Source organism: Spermophilus citellus (assembly GCF_964194105.1).
Source record: "Spermophilus citellus genome assembly, chromosome: 3".
Lineage (NCBI taxonomy): Eukaryota > Metazoa > Chordata > Mammalia > Rodentia > Sciuridae > Spermophilus > Spermophilus citellus.
Window position 1 is genome coordinate 81,039,843 of NC_138184.1, and position 22,419 is coordinate 81,062,261.

Consider the following 22,419-nt stretch of genomic DNA (forward strand, 5'->3'; position numbering starts at 1 on the left):
GGCTCAGGAAGCTGAGGAAGGAGGATTGTGAGTTCAAAGCCAGCCTCAACAAAAGTGAGGTGCTAAGCAACTCACTGATACCCTGTCTCTAAATAAAGTACAAAAAAAAGGGGGGGGGGGCTGGGGATGTGGCTCAGTGGTTAGTGCCTCTGAGTTCAATCCCTGGTACCCCCAAAATAAAACAGTACAAAAAACTAAAAAAAGGGACTGGGATGTAGCTCAGTGGTAGAGCACTCCTGGGTTCCATTGCCAGTACCATAAAATAAATAAATAAAATGAAATAAAATGGAGATGGTATTGAGTGTTGACAGTACTCTTGCCTAAGTGTTAATGTTAAGGTCAACACACAATGATTCAGCTACCCATTCAGTTTCCTCATAAGGAAGTTTGTGGAAGCACTATTTTTGGAGAAAAACCAAAATAGAAAACAAACTCCCCAACACTCAAAACCCTGGAAATTAATTCAATATATATATATATATATATATATATATATATATATATATATGTGTGTGTGTGTGTGTGTGTGTGTGTGTAAATATATGTATACACATATATATCAATGTAAAGTATATACATATATACATATGACATTATGAACCCATAAATATACACATATTATGAACCCATTTAAAAATTAGAACCCCCCAAAATGTTTGAAGCCAGCTAGGGTGTATACCTGTAATCACAGTGATTTGGGAGGCTGAGGCAGAAGGATCCCAAGTTGGAGGCCAGCCTGGAAAATTTAGCAAGACTGTCTCAAAATAAAATATAGAGAGGTAGGGATGTAGCTCAGTAAGAGTATTCTTGGATTCAATCCCTCCTCTATTCAAAATTCCAATGACTCTCCATTTCACTGAGCAAAAGCCAAAGCTATTTATGTAATCCTTTAAAACAATTTTTTTAAGTTGTTAATGGATCTTTATTTTATTTATTTATATGTGGTCTGAGACTGGAACCCAGGGCCTCACACATGCTAGGCAAGTGCTCTACCACTGAGCCACAACCCAGCCCCGCTATTTATGTAATCTATAATACTAACATCTCTACCCTTTTCTAATTTCATCTCACATACTATTCTCTCTCCAACCCCCCAGAGACCTTTCTCTAGTTGTTCTAACACTGGAGGCAGCCCTCTGTCTCAGACCTTTTGCAAAATCTCACACTTTGCTGGAGATGCTATTCTGCTAAATTATTCCTACTCCTTCATCTGATTTTTACTCAAATGCCATCTCAGTGAAGCCTTTCCTAACTACCCTATTTAAAATGGTAATACAGGGCTGGGGATGTGGCTCAAGCGGTAGCGCGCTCGCCTGGCATGCGTGCGGCCCGGTTCCATCCTCAGCACCACATACCAACAAAGATGTTGTGTCCGCCGAGAACTAAAAAATAAATATTAAAAATTCTCTCTCTCTCTCTCTCTCTCTCTCTCTCTCTCTCTCTCTCTCTCTCCTCTCTCACTCTCTCTTTAATAATAAAAAAAATAAAAAATAAAAAATAAAAATAAAATGGTAATACAGTCATCCCTGCTTTTTTAGGCCTTGCTTACCCTGCTTGATCTGCAGCCTGTCAAGATTAATTGGAAAATTCCAGAAATAAACAATTTACATATATAAAAATTAATATTATATATAAAAACCAGGGATTGAACCCAGGGACTCTTTGCCATGAGCCACATACCTAACTCTTTTATTTTTAACTTTGGGACAGGGTCTCATCAAATTTCTTAGGGTTTGCTAAATTGCTGGGGCTGGCCTTGAACTTGCCATCCTCTGGCCTCTGCCTCCAGAGCCGCTGGGATTACAAGCGTGCGCCACCGCGCCCGGCCATTTTACAAATTGAATCTTAATGACAACCCTATAAAGAAAATACGCTTACTATCTTTATTTTACGAGAATGAAGAAATGGAGGTCACGGAAATTAACATTCCTAAGGTTAGGGCTACTAAGCGGCCCAGCGATGTGGGGAATGAAATGAATGAAACTCGATGTGGCAGTGGGCGCAGGATGGTCACTGACCGCGGGGGAGGGACGCGGCGGCAGGGGGCGCGGAGGGCTGAGGGAGGAGGCCGGGGAGCTCTGGGAGCTGCGTGGCGGCGGCTCACAGAGCCTCAGAACTGGGAGCTCCGGCCGCCGCTGGGCCGGGGCGCTCGGGAACCAGGAAGTGGCGGCGGGCGTCGCGCGCGGTGACGTCACTCTGGAGCCGGCGGCTAGGGGCGGGGGCGGAGGAGGAGCGAGCGGGACTCGGGGGGCTGCTGCACAGTCTCTGGGATCCCCAGGCCTGGAGGGGGGTCTGCGCGCGGCCGGCTGGCTCAGCCCCCCGTCCGGTCCCGAGCGGGCCTCCCTCGGGCAGCCCGATGTGACCGGGCTCAGCGGAGCCTGAGCAAGGAGCGGGTCCGTCGCGGAGCCGGAGGGCGGGAGGAACATGACATCGCGGAGGTGAGAAGCCCGGAGGGGCCCGGTCGGGGCCTCGGCTCGGCCCCAGCCGTCTCGGCGCAACCCCGCCCGGGAGGGGGCGCCCCGCCGGGCGCGCTCTCGGGTCCCGGGTGCGGGGCGGGCTCCCTGCAGCCCCCTCGGCCGCCCGGGCCCGGGGCCCGGCCCGCCGCGCCCCCACCCCTCGGGTCCCCATTCATTTCCTGCCTCCCCGAGTTCCGGCTCCGCAGCCCCGGGGATGCCGGTCGGTCCCGGGCAGGTAGAGCCGCCCGGGGAACCGCGGACGCCAGTGGCCCGGCTCGGCGCCGCATTCCTGACCCATTGCCTCATGAGAATTGCCTCATGGTGATTCCGAAATAGCCCCGCTCGCTCGCGGAGGCTCCTTGGCCCGGGACGGGGGGGGGCAGTTGCGTGGGGCTGGGCCCCGATACCCCAGCCGCTCTGGGGTCACTCGGCCGCCCGAGTGCACCTGGGGACTTCACTCGGGACTCCTGAGTCTTTTGTGTGCCCCTTTGCATCTCCTTCCCCTCACCCCTCACGTGCCAGAAATGGAAAAACTGACGGTGTCTGCAGCCACTAAAAGTATTTCCTTCCTCCGCGATCTTCGCTTTGGGAGGTGGGAGGGAAGGGAGCTTTATCTAATTATTTAATCCTTCAGTACAACCTTAAAAGTCAGGTAACTGTAGTGGTTCCCTTTTTCCGGGTGTGGAAACTGAGGCTCAGAAGTAACCTTCGAGTGAGTGACAGGATGCGAAACAGGGTCAGAAGGACGATTCGTGAGTTAATGAGGTCCCTTGAAAAGTCAAGGTAAAAATGGGACTCTTAGCTAGCATTTACTTAGCGCTCACTCGAAGGCAAACATGTTTAATCCTCACGACCAATCCTCTGAGGCCCATACTATTATCCCGTTCTAAAGATGAGTAAACTGAGTTTCAAAAGTGAAGCAATTTGCCCTGCCACTCAGCCAATAAGTGGTGGAGTCAGAATCCCCAGTTGCTGTTGTTACTTTGTAATTATTTCTACTCATTTGTAAGCAGTAATTTTGTTGTTAAACACTAGTGTGACCTCTGGTTTTGGAATAATGATACTGCTACTTTGTATCACCACTCTTCACAGACGGCTCACACATAAGACCCATTGTCTAGCCTTTGCTACGATTCTCCAGTTAATGGCCTCTACCTTAGACATATGAAAAATGATTTCAAGCTGTTGGGGCTATTTGAATGAGGGACTTTTCAAAATGTTAGGAATGTCTCCTCAAAACGCACCTGTGTGTTATTCATTCATGGATCTGAAATAAAAAGGGAAGGGGGAAAAAAAGCCTGAAAACTTAGGAAGTGAGTGACTTGGACAGGTCTCTTGGCAAGTGCTTGCAGAGCTGGGTAATATATAACTGCATTTCATCAGAGCCCTGTATAGCCTCAAATGTTCTAATTCTTTAGGGAGCTTTTAAATAAAACAGTTGTCTATTCTTTAATCTGTCAAATAGTCATTGAGCCTTTTGTTCCTTGTGTCTGCTCTTCCAGACAAGTAAGGATCTGCTGCTCTAGGAGACAAAAAGACTAGGGCTGGGGGTGGGGAAAGGGGCTGGGGAGTAATAGACCCTACATTGTCCAGCTTCTTAGTTTAGAAGCAGGGACGTGTGGGCATAGTCAAAGCAGCAAGTGGTCAAGATGACAGTTAGAAATGGAGTCATTCCTTCTCCCCTGCAGCCCTCCTATTTTGTACTTACGTATTATAGGAAGAACTGTGTCCCTCCTAAAAAATCAGGTATGAGCATAACATACATAATTGGTGATTGCTATTTTTTTTTCTTCTTCTTGGTGATTCTTTTTTGATTAGCTTTATTGAAATATAAATAACATGTAATCAATTGTAATATTCAAGCGTATTATTTGATAAGTTTTGACATATGTGTACATTGGGAAACCATCACCTCAGTGAAGATAATGAACATATTCCTCACCCTCCTGACGTTTCCTCCTGCTGTTTATATTCCCTCCCTTGTTCTTAAGCAATTACTATTCTGCTGTTAGCGTATATTAGTTTGCATTTCCTAGAATTTTATATAGAGGGAATTAGTATTGTGTCTGTTTTTTTTTGTGCTCAACATAAATTAGACTGAGATTCATAAACATTGTAGTATGTATCAGATTCATGCAGTATTCCACAGTACCATACAATCCTGCAGTGTGCTTAGCCACCCACCTGTTTTTGGATAATTGATGTTTCCAGAGTTTGACTGTCACAAGTAGGTGCTGCAAATGCTTGTGTAGAAGAGTTTGTATGGGCACATAATATCATTTCTCATGCCTACAAGTGGAATGACTGGCTCATACAGAAGATGTATATTTGACTTTGTCGGAAATTGCTAATCTGTCACGTGCTATAATGCCAGTGATGTGGGAGGCTGAGACAGGAGGATCCCAAGTTTGAGGTCAGCCTGGGCAATTTATTGAGACCCTGTCTCAAAATAAGTTAAAAGGGCTGGGTGTGGAGTTCAGTGGTAGAGCCCCCTGGGTTTACTCCAGTATCTATCTCTCTCTCTCTCTCTCTCTCTCTCTCTCTCACACACACACACGCACACACACACATACACACACAAAAAGAAAAGAAAAAGAAAAAAAAAAAGGAAAAGAAATTGCTAAATTGCTAATCTGTTTTTACTGGCCAGGTAGGAATGGTGGCACATGCATGTAATCCCAGAGGCTGAGGCAGAAGGATTGGGAGTTCAAAGCCAACCTCAGTAATGGCAAGGTGCTAAGCAACTGAGTGAGACTCTGTCTCTAAATAAAATACATAAAGGGGCTGGGGATGTGGCTCAGTGGTCAGGTACCCCTGAGTTTAATCCCTGTTACCAAACACACACACACACACACACACACACACACACACACACGCACACACACCCCAAAGTGATTATACTGCTTTCAACCACCACTGCCACTCTTGCGCCCACACTGGGGATTGAACACAGGGGTGCTCTACCAGTAAACTACATCCCCAGCCACCACCACCCCAAATATGTTTATTTATTTTAATATTTATTTTTTTAGTTGTAGTTGGACACAGTACCTTTATTTGATTTACTTATTTTTATGTGGTGTTGAGGATCGAATGCAGGGCCTCCACGTGCTAGGCAAGCACTCTCCTGCTGAGCTACAATGCCAGCCCCTGTCCCCAGCCCCTTCAGACTGGCCTTGAACTCATGATCCTCCTGCCTCAGCCTCACTAGTAGCTGAGATTACAGGCCTGCGCCAGCACACACAGTTTATAGTTTATGCTCCTACCAGCAGGCTGTGACAGTTGCATGTGACTCCTCTGCATCCCTCCCAACACTTAGTATGGTCAGTCTTTTTAATTTTAGCCATTATAATAGATGTGTCATTTCACTGTAGTTTTAGTTTGTTTTTCTCTAATGACTAATCATGTTGATTTTCTTTTCATGTGCTTATTTTCCATCTGTATATTTTCTTTGATGATGTGTCTGTTCAATCTATTTTAGTTTGTATATGTGTGTGTGTGTGGTTCTGGGGTCTGAACCCAGGGGTGCTCTACCACTGGGCCACATCCCTGGCCTTTTTAAAGATTTTTTCTCTTGCAACAAAAAAACAACAACAAAAAAGCTTTATTTTTATAAAATAAAGTTGCTGAAACTGGCAACTCAAACTTGTGATCCTCTTGCCTCAGCTTGGAGTAGCTGGGATTACAGGGGTGGGCCATTATCCTGGAATTATTTTTTTTCTTATTAGTGAGGTTTGAGAGTTCTTTATGTAACTTGAGTACAAGCCCCTTATCAGAGTTGCAGATTTTTTTTCCTCCTAGTTTGTGACTTGTCTTCACTTTAAAAACAAAACAAAACAAAACAACCCCCCCCCAAAAAAAACAGTGTTTTGAAGAACAGAGGTTTTTAATTTTAATGAAGTCCTGTTTATCAATTTGTTTTTGTATGGATCATGCTTTTGGTCTTATTTCTGAGAAATCCTAGCTTAACCCAAGGGCTTTTTTTTTTTTTTTTTTTTTTTTTTTTTTTTTTTTTTTTGTCTTTTACAAGTTTAATGGTTTCAGGCTTATGATTCACTTTTTTAACCCCCGGTACAGAGACTTGAATGTAGGGCCTTCTGTATTCTAGGCAGTGTCACCACCACTGAACTATATCACCAGCACTTTATATTTTATTTTGGTCAGTGTTTCACTGAGTTGCCAAGGCTGAAGGCTGGCCTCTAAGTGTTGCTTTTCCTGCCTCTGCCTCCTAAATTGCTGGGAATGCAGGAGTGCACCACCAGCCTAGCCACACCTCTTTCTTGCATGTAGATATCATGTCTTTGCAGCACTATTTGTTGAAGAGACTACCTCCAGTGAGTTTGTACCTTGGTTGAAAATCAGCTGTCCTGTTGTGCACAGTGGTGCACACCCATAATCCTAGTGACTAAGAGGCAGAGGCAGGAGCATTGCCAGTTTGAAGCCAGCCTGGGTAATTTAGTGAGACTATCTCAAAATAGAGTAAAAAGGACAGGAGATAGAACTTGGTGGTAAAACAAAACAAAACAAAAAGGAAGAAAGAAAAATCAGTTGTCCTTTTATGTGTGGGTCTGTTTTTGGAATCTATTCTGTTCCATTGACCTATTTGTCTATCCTTATGCCAGAACCACATGGTCTTGATTATTTAGCTTATTCATTTATTTATTATTTATGGGGGTTTAACCCAGGGGCACTCTACCACTGAGTTACAACTCATGCCCTTTTCTTTTATCTTTTCTTTTTTTTTAAATATTTTTAAAGGTGTGATGGACATTTATTCATTCATTCATGTGTAGTGCTGAGAATTGAACCCAGTGCCTCACACATGTTCGGCAAATGCTCTACCACTGAGCCACAACTCCAGACCCCTTTTCTTATTTTTTTTTTATTTTGAGACAGGATCGCTGTCACTATGTTGCTGAGGTTGGCCTCAGATTTGCAGTACTCCTGCCTCAGTCTCCAGAGTTGCTGGAACTACAGGCGTGCTCCATCATGTGTGGCCTTGTTGTAACTTTATAGTAAAGTTGAATTCAGATTCTGTTAGTTCTCCAACTTTGTTCTTTTTCAAATTATTTTGAATCTAGTATTAATTCATTCAACAAGCAGTTTTTGAGCTACTCAGGTTTAGCAGTAAGATAGGCAAAAATTTCCCTTTTCATGACCGAGAAAGGAGAAATAATCATGAAAAAATACAGTAGTTTTAGATAGTAATAAATGCCTGGGGTAGAGGAACCCACAGAAATGTGAGGAGATGCATTTTTTTTGGATATTTTTTAGTTGTAGATGGACACAATAGCTTTATTTATTTATTTTTATGTGGTGCTGAGGATCTAACCCAGTGCCTCACCTGTGCTAGGCCAGTGCTCTACCACTGAGCCACAACCCCAGCCCCTGCATTTAGTTTTGATGGGGAATTTAGGGCAGGTTTTTCTTGGGAGTTATCAAGTGAGCTGATACTTGAATGACAAACATTATATTTAATTTTATTTTTCTTAATTAGCAAAACATCTCCGTTTGATTAGTGTCAATAGGGTTTAGATTTTTGTATGCATTCAGTAATTAAAATACTTGTATATTCTGTTTACTGATATCTTTTAACATCATAGGTAGGGAAACTTAACACATTGAGTAATTAAATAACTCCTAGGTAATTTAGTAGTATTTTTATGAAATTTAGATGTGTGTGTGTGTATGTGTGTGTGTGTGTGTGTGTGTGTGTGTGTATGGTGATGTGTTAGGCAAGTTTTCTACCACTGAACTCACTCCAACCTCTGAGTTTAGGATTTGAGATTGCTTACATGCCTCACTCTGCACTTGTTCAGCTGCCCAAACTACCTGTAGTTTGAATCTCCCCTTAGCATGTGTTACATCATTTACATTTGCTTTTGTTGCTCTGCAAGATATGTGCTTGAGCTTGAACTGAGAGGGGCAGAAAATTGAGCTTGTTCTCAGACTCCAGGCTTTTTGTTTATCTACTGCAGGTCAAGTACATTTTGTCCCAGGCTCTCCCTGGTGGTCATGTTTGTTTATCTCCTGTGGGAGTAAATAAACTTGCCTTGCTGAAAAATAAAAGTTATGTGCCTTTCCAGTTGCAACTGGGTTGTCTTTATTAATGTCATGTCCTGATATGAGACCAGGGTTTTGGCCAGAGTTGCTCAAGTGCCAAGGCTGCTGCTAGGATGACTTGCCCTTCTTGTGTGCGGTCAATGTGGAGACTGTTAGGAGTCGCACATGACCCTGGGAAGCTCAGCCAAATCATGTTTGTAACTGTTGCTAGCAGGCCTTGATGTACTTTGTTAGGCAGCTACAGAACAATAGGGACACAGCTTATTCCTCTTTCCTTTGGGAAACACAGGACTTGCCATCTAATGTTGATATTTTTTAAGGAAAAGAAAAGCAAATTCTGGTGTTGGGTAGGTTCTGTGGGAGTTACGGATTGCATCAGGGTTCAAGATCCCTGAAATGTATTCAGATTCCCTAATATGCAGCCCAGTTCATTACTAAGGCTTTGGAGGTTGTGTGCATTTAGCAGACATGTATGTGCTCTGGTCTTTAGCAATACTGATATATGACAGAGATTATCCAGGTTTGCAAGGAGCATTGAATTTAGAGAGGAGACAGATTTTTATGCCAGCATTAAATAAGTTTAATAAAGTTATTGTCAAATTGATATAAAAATATATCAGTATATAATATACTGTATTGAATGTATTTATATACTTGTATACTGATAACACATACACACACTGTGTATGATTACATATACATAAATATTTATGTGCCTATAAATGCCTATTTACAAACATGCACATACATACAAAGTCTGTTTTCTTTTTCTTTCTTCTTCTTTTTTTTGGTACCTCTGATTGAACCCAGGGGCTTCGAACTTGTGATCATCCTGTCTCAACCTCCCTCCTGAGCTACTGAGAGAAGCCTAAGGTTCTTTTCTTTTTTGTGGTCCTGGGGATAGAACCCAGGGCCTTATATGTGCTACTGAACTACATCCCGAGCCCTATGAAGTCTATTTTTTGTTGTCGTTATTGTTTTTGGTGGTGCTGGGGATTGGACCCGGGACGTTGTGCATGCTAGACAAGCACTGTACCAACTGAGCTATATCCTTAGCCCATGAAGTCTATTTTAATGATAGTGGAATATAGATGATACAGATGTAAGTCTCTATCATCCCATTGATCACAGCAATGAAACATCTATCCATTCATTGGAGAAGTCTTTGTGGTGGGGTTACTACATGCCAAGCCCTGTACAAGGTGTTGGGTGTTCCAGGTTTTAGGAACAGCACATGTGAATGTGCTGGGTGGGAGGTTCTTGGGGTTTTGAAGAGCAGGAGGTAGCAAGTGCAGGAGCTGTGAGATTGGGGAGGGAGTCAGGGAGGGGACTAGACTATGCAGGGATTCTTATTTATTGATTTATTTTGGATGGAACCCAGGGCCTTGTGCATGCCAAGCACATGCTCTACCACTAAGCTACCCCCCAGCCCTGTGCAAGGATTCTTAAGGTCTTCAGTGTCGTGTGCACCATGGACTGGAGTTCGGATTGTATTTTAAGAGCAGTGCAAAGCCATAGAAGGATGTGATCAAGGGAGCAGCATGCACTGATCTATTTAAAAATATCCTTCTGACTACTGGGAAGACAAGGTTATAGAAGGCTTTGAAGTAGGTAGAAGCAATTTGTGGAAAGACATTTTCAGAGGCAGTTTTGTTTTATTGCCTTGTCATCAGAGCATAGATGGTGACCAGTGAGCCTGCCTGAGAAGACAGTGATCTGCACAGGCACATCTGTCTGCTACCCTGGAAAGCTGCCTTTACAGCATTTTTGTAGCTTCTTACTTAAAATGCATGCCTCTATTGACTGCTGCTCTTCGTGATTTATCCTTTTCCTATAGAATTTAAATTTTTTTTAAAATTTTTTTCTTTTCCTATAGAATATTAAAAAATTAACTAGGAAAGATGTGTTCTTTCATTTATATATGTTTGTGTATATATATGTGCGTGTGTGTATGGTATATATATGCACACACACATATATGTGTATATTCTTTCTCATATACATAGAATATATTCATATACAAGAATGTATATGGCTGGGGCTGGGGCTCAGTGGTAGAGTGCTTGCCTAGCATGTGTGAGGCAATGAGTTCGATCCTCATCACCACATATAAAGAAAACAAAGGTAATGTGTCCATTTAGAACTAAAAAAGAAATCTTAAAAAAAAAGAATATATATGTGTGCACATGCATATACACACACACACACCCCACATATAGTTTGTGTATGTGTGTGTGTGAGAAAGAGAGATTGGGGATTGAACCCAGGGCCTTGAGCATGCTAGACAAGCACTCTATCACTAAGCTACATGCTCAGCCTGAAGAATATTCTTGCAATCTGTAAAGTACCAAAGTAGAATGCTCTCCTCAAGAACAAAGATAATAATTTTTCCAGAGCAACAGCTAATAAAGATATACCCCAAGCTGGGGCTGTAGTTCAGTGGTGGAGTACTTGCCTAGCATGTGTGAGGCACTGGGTTCAATCCAAAGCACCACATAAAAATAAATAAATAAAATGAAGTGTCCATTTACATCTAAAAATATTAAAAAAAAAGATATATACCCAGGATCACTTTCTATATAGGCAAGAAACAGGTATTAGACTTTGGACTCCTAGCTTTTTGTTGTTGTTGTTGTTTGTTGGTTTTTGGTGCTAGGGACTGAACCCAGGGGAGATTTCCCTCTAAGCTATATCCCCAGCCCTTCTAATTTTTTTTATTTTCAGCAGCTTCTTAGTATAGCAGCTTTAAGTTCCTGAAATTATTGGCCTGCTTGACGGTTTCCCCACATCACTGGGGGAGGGAGATGCATAGATAAAACAAAATATTCAGCATCATTGGATTTTCTTTTTGTTTCATCAGCATTTAAAAAATCTCACTCAGGCTGGGGTTATAGCTCAGTGGTAGAGCACTTGCATAGCATGCGTGAGTTCGATCCTCAGCACCACATTAAAAAAATAAGATAGAGGTATTGTGTCAACCTCCAACTAAAAATAAATGTTAAAAAAAAAAAGCCACACATAAGTTCTTAGCCTCAAAAAGCAAAGCCTTTGCAGAATCTATGTTGGCTAATCAGGGATTTATGCATTTTTATTTATTTTATTGCTATTTTGCAGGGCCTTGGGTATCTAGGCAGATGTTCTACCACTGATTTATTTCCCCCACCCCCACCCAGGGACTTAGGTTTTTGGTGTGACTTCCTTATAGGTAGTTTGGGTTTGTAAACCCTTTTTTTTTTTTTTTTTTTTTGGTACTGGGGATTGAATCTAGAGATACTTCACCACTGAGCTACATCCCCAGAACTATCTCTTTTTCTTTTCTTTCTTTCTTTCTTTTTTTTTTTCCCCAGGGCTGAGGCCCAAACTCAGGCCCTTGCACGTGCTAGGCAAGTGCTCTTCCACTCAGCTAAATCCCCAACCCCTTTAGTTTTCATTTTGCTAAGTTGCTGAGGCTAGTCTCAAGCTTGTGCTCTTCCTGCCTCAGCCTCCTGAGTTGCTGGGATTACAGGTGTGTGCCACCACACCAGCTGCGACTCATGCTTTCACTTCGTCAAACCTACTCAGCACAGAGGTTGTGTGTAGTAGGTCCTGAAGCCCACTTTAGACCTTGACCTGAGGCTCTTCTTCACAAGTCTTAATTTTTTGGTGACACTGAGAAATGAACCTAAGGCCTCACACATGCCAAGCACATGCTCTACCACTGAGCTACACCCACTGCATGCCTCTGTGTCCTCAAGTTGATTCAGTCAACAGCCATTTGTTAAGTACCCACCATGTATGTGGTGAGGACTGGAATTTGTATCTTTTCATCCTGTCTGGGCTCATTGTATTAATGGCCTTGTTGATAAATGGAGTCATTCTGATTTGTCTTTCCCCCCTCCCTGCAGGTAATACAGATACAGATGTATTACAAAATGTCACGAAACATGACAGTTTTTGCTCATTTGTTTGATTTTTAGTCTAATCCTTATTGTATCAAATTTATTTTTATTTATTTATTTATTTATTTTAGTTTTCAGTGGACACAATTTTTATTTTATTTTTATGTGGTGCTGAGGATTAAACCTAGCGTCCCATGCATGCCAGGCGAGCGCGCCACCGCTTGAGCCACATCCCCAGCCCTTGTATCAGATTTCTGCTAGGTGGGAGACAGGTGGGGAGTTTTTTTTTTTTTTTTTTTTTCCTTTGTAGCTAATATCCTAAGTGCTCATAATCCTAGAGGCCAGCCCTATAGATGCAGATTTCCAATAACTCCATGTTCTTCTCTACTTTCCCTAACTAAAATTTCAGGGTTTGAATTAATTCTGACTACTCTTTGTAGTGATAAGCCTGCTGCCAATTGCAAAATTGTCAGTGGTTGAACACAAATATTAGACATTTAGTTGGGAAGAAGATTTTGGTAATTTCAAATGCCTTTTGGAAAAATAGCTAAGGAAGGAGAGTTTAAAATATATTCAAGCTCATGGAGAGGGGTTACGGCATGGAAACTCCAATTTCTAATTATATATCCTTTGACATAATGGAGAGAGAGAGAGCCCCAGAGCCATGAGGAAGTTAACTGTGAACAGGTAGTGTAACTTAAATGACACATACATTAAGATGGCCTGTGTGAAACCAACATAATTAGGCATGGGAACTATCCACCCCACACGACATGCACTAGCACCGATAACCATAACAACTGTGAAACTAATGCTTATTAAGCCCTCGCTATGTCCAGCCTGTGTGCTAAATGCTAGTTACTCTCTCCCTTGAAGATATCATTCTCATCTGTTTTGCTCTTAATAACAGGATTGGTGTAATTATAAGCTGTAAATGAAATAATGCTGTTCCTTTAATAAAAGGGTAAGGAGACGACCACCCCTTATCTCCTGCTGCTGATCCTGCTGATGGGTGAAGTGGCGCCTGCCTGGCCTCACCTACAGCCCTGCAAGTTGCCTTTCAGCAGCTTCTACATTCTCGGCATCATCAGGTTACTCTAGGAGTGTTATTCTATCAAATATGCCTGAGTGAGAACCAGCTGAATTTCAAGTCCCACTTCAAAAACAAATAGCAGAATTTCATGGTTAAAAGTTGGATTTCTTTATTTGGTCATTATATTTTTTTCTTAGTGTTGGGACAGAACCCAGGGCCTTGTGTACTCCCTAGCAAGAGCTTCAGCACTTATTACCATCACTCTCCAGGCAAGTTCACCCTGCCTGCTGGCACCAGGCAAAACATTAATTAGATGTAGATGTGATTTTAACCAGGCATCATGTGTAATTTTTTCTTATTATCCTACCCAGTTAATAATCACTGAAAAAAGAGTTTGGAGTAATATAAGGATAGAGAAATTTTATTTTTTATAATTATAAGGCTTTAAAATTTTATAATTTGTTGGGGCTGGGGATGTGGCTCAAGCGGTAGCGCACTCGCCTGGCATGCGTGCGGCCCGGGTTCGATCCTCAGCACCACATACAAAGATGTTGTGTCCGCCAAAAACTAAAAAATAAATATTAAAATTCTTTCTCTCCTCCCTCTCTCTTTCTCTCTTTATCTCTTTAAAAAAATAAATAAAATAAAATTTTATAATTTGTTGTGTAATTTACAAGATTTTAAAAAAATTTTTAAAAAAACGTGCACTCCTCCTGCTTTAGCCTCCCAAGTAGGTGGGATTATGGCAACATACCTGGTTTATCTGGAATTAATTCCAAACCTAGACAAAAGATACAAGAATAAGGACAGTATGTGGAGCTAGGTGTGGTGGCACAGATTTGTAATTCCAGTGACTCAGGAAACTAAGGCAGGAGATTGCAAGTTGGAGGCCAGTTTTAGCAACTTAATGGGGGCCTAAGCAACTTAGTGAGACCCCGTCTCAAAATAAAAAATAAAAAGGGCTGGTGATGTGGCTCAACGCTAAAGTACTCCTAGGTTCAATCCCCAGTATAAAAAAAAAAAAAAGAATAGTTTTATTTATTTATTTTTTTTAGTTTTCGGTGGACACAACATCTTTATTTTTATGTGGTGCTGAGGATCGAACCCAGTGCCCCGCGCATGCCAGGTGAGCGCGTTACCTCTTGAGCCACATCCTAGCCCAGTTATTTTGTATTTAGAGACAGTCTTGCTAAGTTGCTTAAGACCTCGCTAAGTTGATGAGGCTGGCCTTGAACTTAAAATCCTGCTGCCTCAGCCTTCCAAGTCACTATGATTACAGGAGTGTGCCACCAAGCCAAGCTTCACCAGTGTTAACATCTTATCCCATTTGTTTTGATCATTTTTTCTTTCTTTCTTACTCTATGTGTGTATACAGATATATAATATTTTTTCTGAACATATGAACATTTTCTGAACCCTTTACCCCCTAAATACTTCAGTGTATATTTTCTAATAATATAGTTATTCTCTTTATTTTTTTTGACTTCAGTAAACTTATGATAACAATAGTTTTGTCTAATCTTGAGTATTCTATCTGTGTCAAATATATTCTATCTGACGCAAAAATATCCTTCATAGCATTTCCCCTTCTTCAGTATTAGATCCAGTTATATTTAGTTGTTGGTTTCTTTAATCTAGAATATTTCTGCAGTCTTTTATGGCAGCGATTTAAAAAATATAACATAAACCATTTACTCTTAAAATATAGACGATCTCCCCTTTTTCTCCTGGGGTGGATCTTACTATGTTGTTCAGGTTGGCCTCAAACTTCTGCACCCACGTGATCCTCCTACCATGGCCTCCTTGCCCAGTATCTGGGACTATAAGTGTGTGCACCAGGCCCTGCTTGAGCTCTCATTTTGGGTTTGTCTGATGTTTCAACATTGTTAGATTCAGCATTCTCAACCAGAGTACTGTGTAGGTAATGTGTCGTTCTCCGAGTATCAGGTCCTGATGTACATGAAGTCTGTTGATGATTTTAATTTTAATCATGTGCTTAAGAGTTTATCCATTTTTTCCATTATAGAAGTACAATGTATAATAATATTCCTTGCAGTGTTTTCCCAATGTATAATTGCATTATATAATTTTGTCTATTTTCTCTCTTGCAAGCAATGGACAGGGAGATAGTTTAAGTCTGTATAAATACTCTGGTCCTTCAGTTTTTCTTTCTCCTTCAGTTCAGCTTCTATTGATGATTTTTGCCTCATCTAATCTTTATTATGTTTGCTAATTGCATATTGGAACTTCTATAGTTTTTAAGGCTATAGCAGAAGCTATTTGTTTAATTTTTATAATTCTGGGGATTAAACCCAGGGGTGCTCTATCACATCCCCAGCACCCTCCCTCTTTTTTTTTTTTTTTTTGCACCAGGAATTGAACCCAGGGGCATTTAACCACTGAACTACATCCCCAGCTCATATAATATGTATGTATGTATGTATGTATGTATGTATATATTCTACATACCATGGAGTCACAAAGGGCAGGAGCAGCTTGAGAGCTGCTTTTCTACACACCACATAGTGACTCAGGATTGGAAAGCTTGAGAATTGCTGTCCTAATACCCTGGAGTCACTCACTGCAGGCATAGCCTGACAGCTGCTGTGTGTATACCATGGAGTCACTCAGGACAGGACAGCCTGAGAACTGCTGTCCTTTACACCATAGAGTCCCTCATGTCAGGCACCACTTGGAAATTGCTGTTGTGTACACCATGGTGTCACTAGTGCAGGCACAGCCTGAGGACTGCTGTTCTACACATCATGGACTCACTGAAGGCACGCAGAGCCTGAGAGCTGATGTTCTACACAGAGTCACTCAGGTCAGGAGCCGCCTGAGGACAGTTGTTCTACACACCCTGGAGTCATACACACACACACACACACACACACACACACATATATATATATATATATATATATATATATATACACACATATATATATATTTTAGTTGTTGATGGACCTTTATTTTAATCATTTATTTAAATGAGTGCTGAGAATCAAATCCAGTGCCTCACATATACTAGGCAGGCAAGTGCTCTACCACTGAGCCACAACCCCAGACCATCCCACCCTTTTAAATTTTTATTTTGAGACAGGGTCTCACAAAATCTGGCCTGGACCCTGCCTCAGCCTTCCAAGTAGCTGGGATTACAGGCATGTGTCATTGAGTCTGACTGGTAGTAGGTTTTTAAAAACAGATACTGGGGAGTGGTGTGCGGGAGTGGGGTGAGGGGAAGGATACTAAAGCCAGGCACATGCTTGTAATCCCAGCTACTCAGGAGGTTGAGGCAGGGTGGCAAGTTTGAGGCCAGCCTCAACAACTGAGACCTTGTTTGAAAATAAAACAAAAAGACATATAGATGTGGTTCAGTGGTAGAGTACTCTTGGGTTCAATCCCTCATAGCACCCGTCTCCCCTGGGAAAAAAAAATTAGGAAGGGATGGGTAACCCAATATTTTATGTTTTCCGTGCTGTGATAGCTGGATTTACTCAGTGTTTATAAAATGCAACTCATGTTATTAAATAAAAATGCATATGTTTATTTAAAATGTGCATGCTTATTGACTTTATTGAATTGAACAACCTTCAGAATGTATGTGTGATTTTTTTGTTGTAGTTGCTGTAAAGGCACTTACTAGAAACATTTTTTTCTTTGTATAAATTGAAGTTTACAACCAAACGGTTTATAGTCACCCAGTAGAATAGTTGCTGACTTATGTAGAGGTGTTTATGACTTTGGTTCTTTTTCTCTACCATTCAGCATGATAGAACTTTCCAGTTACTTCAGAATAAATATAAAATTCCATTGCTTAAGCGGGATCTGCTTAATGGGCTATACTGTCATCTACCTCAGCCATTTGTCCTGTGAAAGAACCTCAGCCCTTGTTATTTGGTGCCTACATTGGTGACTGTGCTTGCCAACATGCACCTTTACAGCAAGGGCCCAGAATGAAGCTGGATCAAGTGCAGCCAGGGCACCAGCCTGGTTTTGGAGGTGAAGAGAAGTGGCCAAAGAGTTCTTTTCCCCACTTGTGTTAATTTAGTTAAAACATCAAAATTTGATGTTCCCAAATGTATGGGGAGGTTTGGGGCAAGTTTTTGCCTCATGCACAGGGGCCCAAGATCTTTACTTGCCAAATTCTTACAATTCCCGCAGTGGTGTACAGGTGGGGAAACAATTCCTCCTTAGCACCATAAATCCAGTAAGAAGTGACTGTATAACAGTAACCATTTTATTTTGTCAAAGAACTACTGGGGACCTAGCTGAGGAGAGCCTTTGCCTGGGGTGTCGGCAGCTGGCTGCCTCTTCCTGAGCGGGTGCCTCTATGGGAGGAGGAGGCATCTTTGACAGCCCTGTTGACGCCAGGGGTTGGAGATGTGAAACTGTGTGGACGTGGGAGAGCAGTGACAGCATGCCCGCAGGCTGCTCTTCCTTCCCTTCTAGCGACAGATAATTATTAAGGAACTTACTCTGTAGCTAGGGGGGTGGGGTATACTGAGGAGAAGAACTAGGTGTGTCCTCTGTCCTCATGGAACTGCCAGTCCAGCCTTTAACCTGGCACTTGTAGGAATCGATCACACACGGTGCTGTGGGAGCAGGGGTTCACTGAGACGGTGGGGTAGGGAATTGAATGTGGGGCCCCCAGAGGGAAAAGCACAAGCAAAAGCCACATGTGGCATATTTGAGGAAATCAGAGAGGTCATCAGAGCGTGAGACTCAGTAGGGACCACATGTTGGAAGGCCCAGCTAAAACTTGTGACTTTAAATATTTTCTCATGCCTGAAAACAAACTTCTTCGTTCCAAAGGTGAAATTGAAGATTTGGTTCATGCTAAGCATTTTACATATATTAATGTATTTCCCTTGCGCAACAATGCAGTGAGCTAAGTTAGTTTCTAATCATGGCAGGAAACCCAGAAGCCATCATGGAAAACTCTGATAATTTAACGATGCCAGATGAACTACTGTCGGGGAAAAAAATAGCCTAGACAGTAAGAAGGGGAAAAAGCTAAGACAAATACTTGCCACACTTATAATAAAGGGGAATTTTCTGATTCTCTCAAGAGTTCCTACAAGTCAACAAGGAAAATATTAATAGGAAATGAACAGTGATAAACTGACAAGTCAGAAAAGGAAAAATAAGTGGTCTGAAAACATTAAAAAGAGTTCATTCTTAAAAAGAAATATGCAGTGAGGACTGGGCTGTAGCTCAGTGGTAGAGCACTTGCCTAGCAGGCTCAAGGCCTTGAGTTCCGTTATCAGCACTGCCAAAATCAAAAATAAAGAAATAAAGAGGCTAAATTTAAAAAAATAATAAAATGGTATCATTTTTTCATTAATCGACACAGATAAAAATGTTTGATAATAAATAGCACTGGCAAAAGTGAGAGAAAAGGTGGTTTAACATGCAAATTCTTTCTTTCAAGGGCAGTTTGGCATTATTTGTCAAAATGGAAAATTATGCATCTAAGTAAAGCATTTCTAACACAGTAACGTATGGGGATTGGGGTGGTGTAACTTGTGGTAGAGCGCTTGCCTGGCACATGTGAGGCACTGGGTCTGGTACATTACAATAAATAATCAAAATAAAGACATTGTGTCCATCTACAACTAATTTTTTTTTTTTTTAAAGAGAGAGTGAGAGAGGGAGAGAAAGAGAATTTTAATATTTATTTTTTAGTTCTCGGCGGACACAACATCTTTGTTTGTATGTGGTGCTGAGGATCGAACCCGGGCCGCACGCATGCCGGGCAAGCGCGCTACCGCTTGAGCCACATCCCCAGCCCCTACAACTAAAATTTAATGTATGTAAATGTGTGTAAAGATGATTATACAGGATATGTTCTGCACATGTACTGCATATTTGTACTAACAAGCATCTGGGACTCACAAGCGCTCTCTAATAGGGATGATTATGGGTGGTACATTTGTACAATGGAAGATTGTGTAGCCATTACAAAGCAGGTACTGATACAGAAAGACTGCTGGGGGCCATAGAAGAGCTGGGTGTGAACTGAGCAATGTTCCAGCCATCAGGCAGGGAAATCACTGTTTTGGGAACTCTCAGGTTGTACCCACTGGTTTGAGAATGCCCCGACTCTTGTTGGCACCCTGACATAGCTCACAGGTCAAGTTCAAACACAGCCCCAGAGATGAGGGTAACTCACCAAGAACCAAACGCCAGATACCTGTTTACTGCAAGACCCCTGCCATACTGAGAAACAAACACGGAAACAAGACTCCCGTCAGACTGAAACCTTATACCTGCTGATCCCCTTTGATTTGTACCATTATAAATAAAGAAAGCAAGCAGCAGGCTTCTTCTTTGTTATAGCCAGATCCTTCTAGTCTGCCAATGCTTTAAAAAGGTTCTTGCCTTTTGTCTATATTTCTTCTTCTTCTTTTAAGTTTCAGATATGTTACTTTCACAGCTTTTATTTCGCAGCCACCCATCCCTCTGACAGGCCCATTCCCTCACCCATACCAGATGTGAGGGAAAGAAAGACCTTCAAAGCTTTGCAAGTGAAGAAACTAGGGTGGGCATCGGGAGAATCCCATTTGTGTGCATTTTTGTGTGTGTGGTTGTGTTTCACTCAGGTGGGTGTGGAGGGAGTAGTGTTTATGCACACATGCACACATACATAGGCATATGTTTATATATACATGACTTTTTTTGGGGGGGGGGTAGTAAGGATTGAATCAGGGGCGCTCTACCACTGAGCTGCACCCCCAGTCCTTTTTATTTTTTATTTTGAGACAGGGTCTTGCTAAGTTGCCCAGGCTGACCTTGCACTTGTGATTCTCCTGGCTGAGCCACCTGAGTTGCTGTGATCATAGGGGTGCCCCACTGTACCTGACAGCATAGGACATTTCTTAAAGATTAAGAGAAAGCTGTGGTTGGGTGTGGTGGCACCTACTTATAATCCAGTGGCTCAGGAGGACTGAGAGTTCAAAGCCAGCCTCAGCAATGGCGAGATGCTAAGCAACTCCACGAGACCCTGTCTCAAAACACAAAATAAGCAGGGCTGGGGTGGTGGCTCAGTAGTAGAGCGCTTGCCTGGTATGTGTCAAACCCTGGATTGGATCCTCAGCACCACACTTATATAAACAAAATAAAGGTATTGTGTCCACCTACAATTAAAAAAAAAAAGATTATGTAGTTACTTCTGACAAGTGCAACTGAATATCTTTTTTTTTAAGGCATTTCATTGATTTTTTTTTAATATTTATTTTTCAGTTTTTGGCGGACACAACATCGTTGTTTTGTATGTGGTGCTGAGGATCGAACCCAGGCTGCACGCATGCCAGGCGAGCGTGCTACCGCCCGAGCCACATCCCCAGCCCCATGCAACTGAATATCTGAAAGGAAGTTTGTTTTTTCTTGACTTTCTTACCTTTCTGAACCATTATAATAAATGAATCAAAATGATTTTAGAAAGGGCTAAATAAGATAAAAAGGGCTCTAAAAGGGGGGGGCTATTTGAGAAATGAATAAATAAATAGGTCAGTGAGGCTGGGGGCATAGCTCCATGGTAGAGCATCCCTAGATTCAGTCCCCGGTACTAGGTGGGGAGACAGCAGTAGCTGGGCTTATGGTATTTCATTTGATGAAGGCTAATAATGAGGCGGGCCGGTGAGAGAGAGAGCAGCAGTAGGGATTTCACTTTCCCTAGAGAGGAGGAAACATTTTATCTCCTTCATTAATGGGTAGTTATAAGCTTACTTTAGGATATGTTTGCAGTGCTACAAAATATCCGTCTTCATAATTTAAAAAGAATTAAAATCATGTTAGAATTAGAAACCGGGTTTCTGCCTGCAAGTCAATGAAGTAGCAAAATAGCAAAAGGCAGAAAGTTGAAAGTTGAAAACAATTGGCAGCTATGAGACCAACCTAAGCTGTCAGTGATCTCGGATTAAGTCCCCCAATTAATGGCCGAGTCAGATGGAATTAAAAAGAAAAATCCAATTGTGTTCTGCTCAGAAAAGACAAGCAGACCCAGAAATAATGACAAAGAATAAATCAAACACAGGCAAAGGAGGATTTTGGGATGGTACCAATAATATCAGGTTAAGGAAAGATTCAAGATAAAGAATATTACAGGGGCTGGGGATGTGGCTCAAGTGGTAGTGCGCTCGCCTGGCATGCGGGCGGCCCGGGTTCGATCCTCAGCACCACGTACAAACAAAGATGTTGTGTCCGCCGAAAACTAAAAAATAAATATTAAAAAATTCTCTCTCTCATTCTCTCTCACTCTTTCAAAAAAATATATTAAAAAAAGAATATTACATAATCATCTAATAGAGTCATTTCATATTGATGAAAGTTTATTTTTGACAGGGTGTAGTATGGTGGCACAGGCTGATCTTGAACTTGGTGAACATTGTGTCTTAGCCTTTTGAGTAGCTGAGATTTATAGGTGTGCTCATATCTGCTTTTAAAATGTGTTCTTCAGAAGCATTTTCCTGATGTTTCTCTCTGTAGGTGGGTTTTTATCTTGCAGATTGAAAAATATGAGTAAGGGTTGGGGATGTAGTTCAGTGATAGAACATGTGCTGAGTATGCTTGAGGCTCTGGTTCAAACTCCAGAACAAAACAAAACACAGAAACTCCGAGTAAATGATGGAAGAGTGAAGTACTGCATCCAGATTTAATGATATGGCTGTTTTTCTGAGTCTTGGAATGTCATTATTTTTATAGATGAAGGATTTTTAGGCCGAGATGAGGACTGAACTTTGGGAGGGACAGTGGGCTGTAAATTGTCTACCTTAGAATGAAGTTGGATCTGTTTCTTGGTTCCCAGAGAATGAACACTTTTGAAAGACCCTCAAATTGGAGGTTAGAACTGACTTCAGTCCTTGAGATTTTACCATTCAGTGACTTTTTCTTCAATTGAGTTGAAGGCAGTGTTAGAATTGGCATCCTAGATTTATCAATTTTTTTATTGCCCTTAAATTTTGAGTTGTAGAAAGCCTTTTCTTGC

The 22,419-nt window shown here is 41.8% G+C and overlaps 1 protein-coding gene across 2 annotated transcripts in view; it reads left to right on the forward strand.

The window, feature by feature from the left end:
* The first annotated feature begins 1,987 nt into the window (after window positions 1-1,987).
* PTPN11 (protein tyrosine phosphatase non-receptor type 11) overlaps window positions 1,988-22,419 on the forward strand; it is an 88,079-nt gene continuing 67,647 nt past the window's right edge. The window contains exon 1 of one of the 2 annotated variants that reach the window (XM_081287996.1): window positions 1,988-2,438. In XM_081287996.1, the coding sequence (XP_081144122.1) occupies window positions 2,425-2,438 (14 nt within the window). In that variant the 5' untranslated portion in view covers window positions 1,988-2,424. The remainder of the gene's footprint in view (window positions 2,439-22,419) is intronic. The other variant, XM_081287997.1, reaches the window with a different exon arrangement.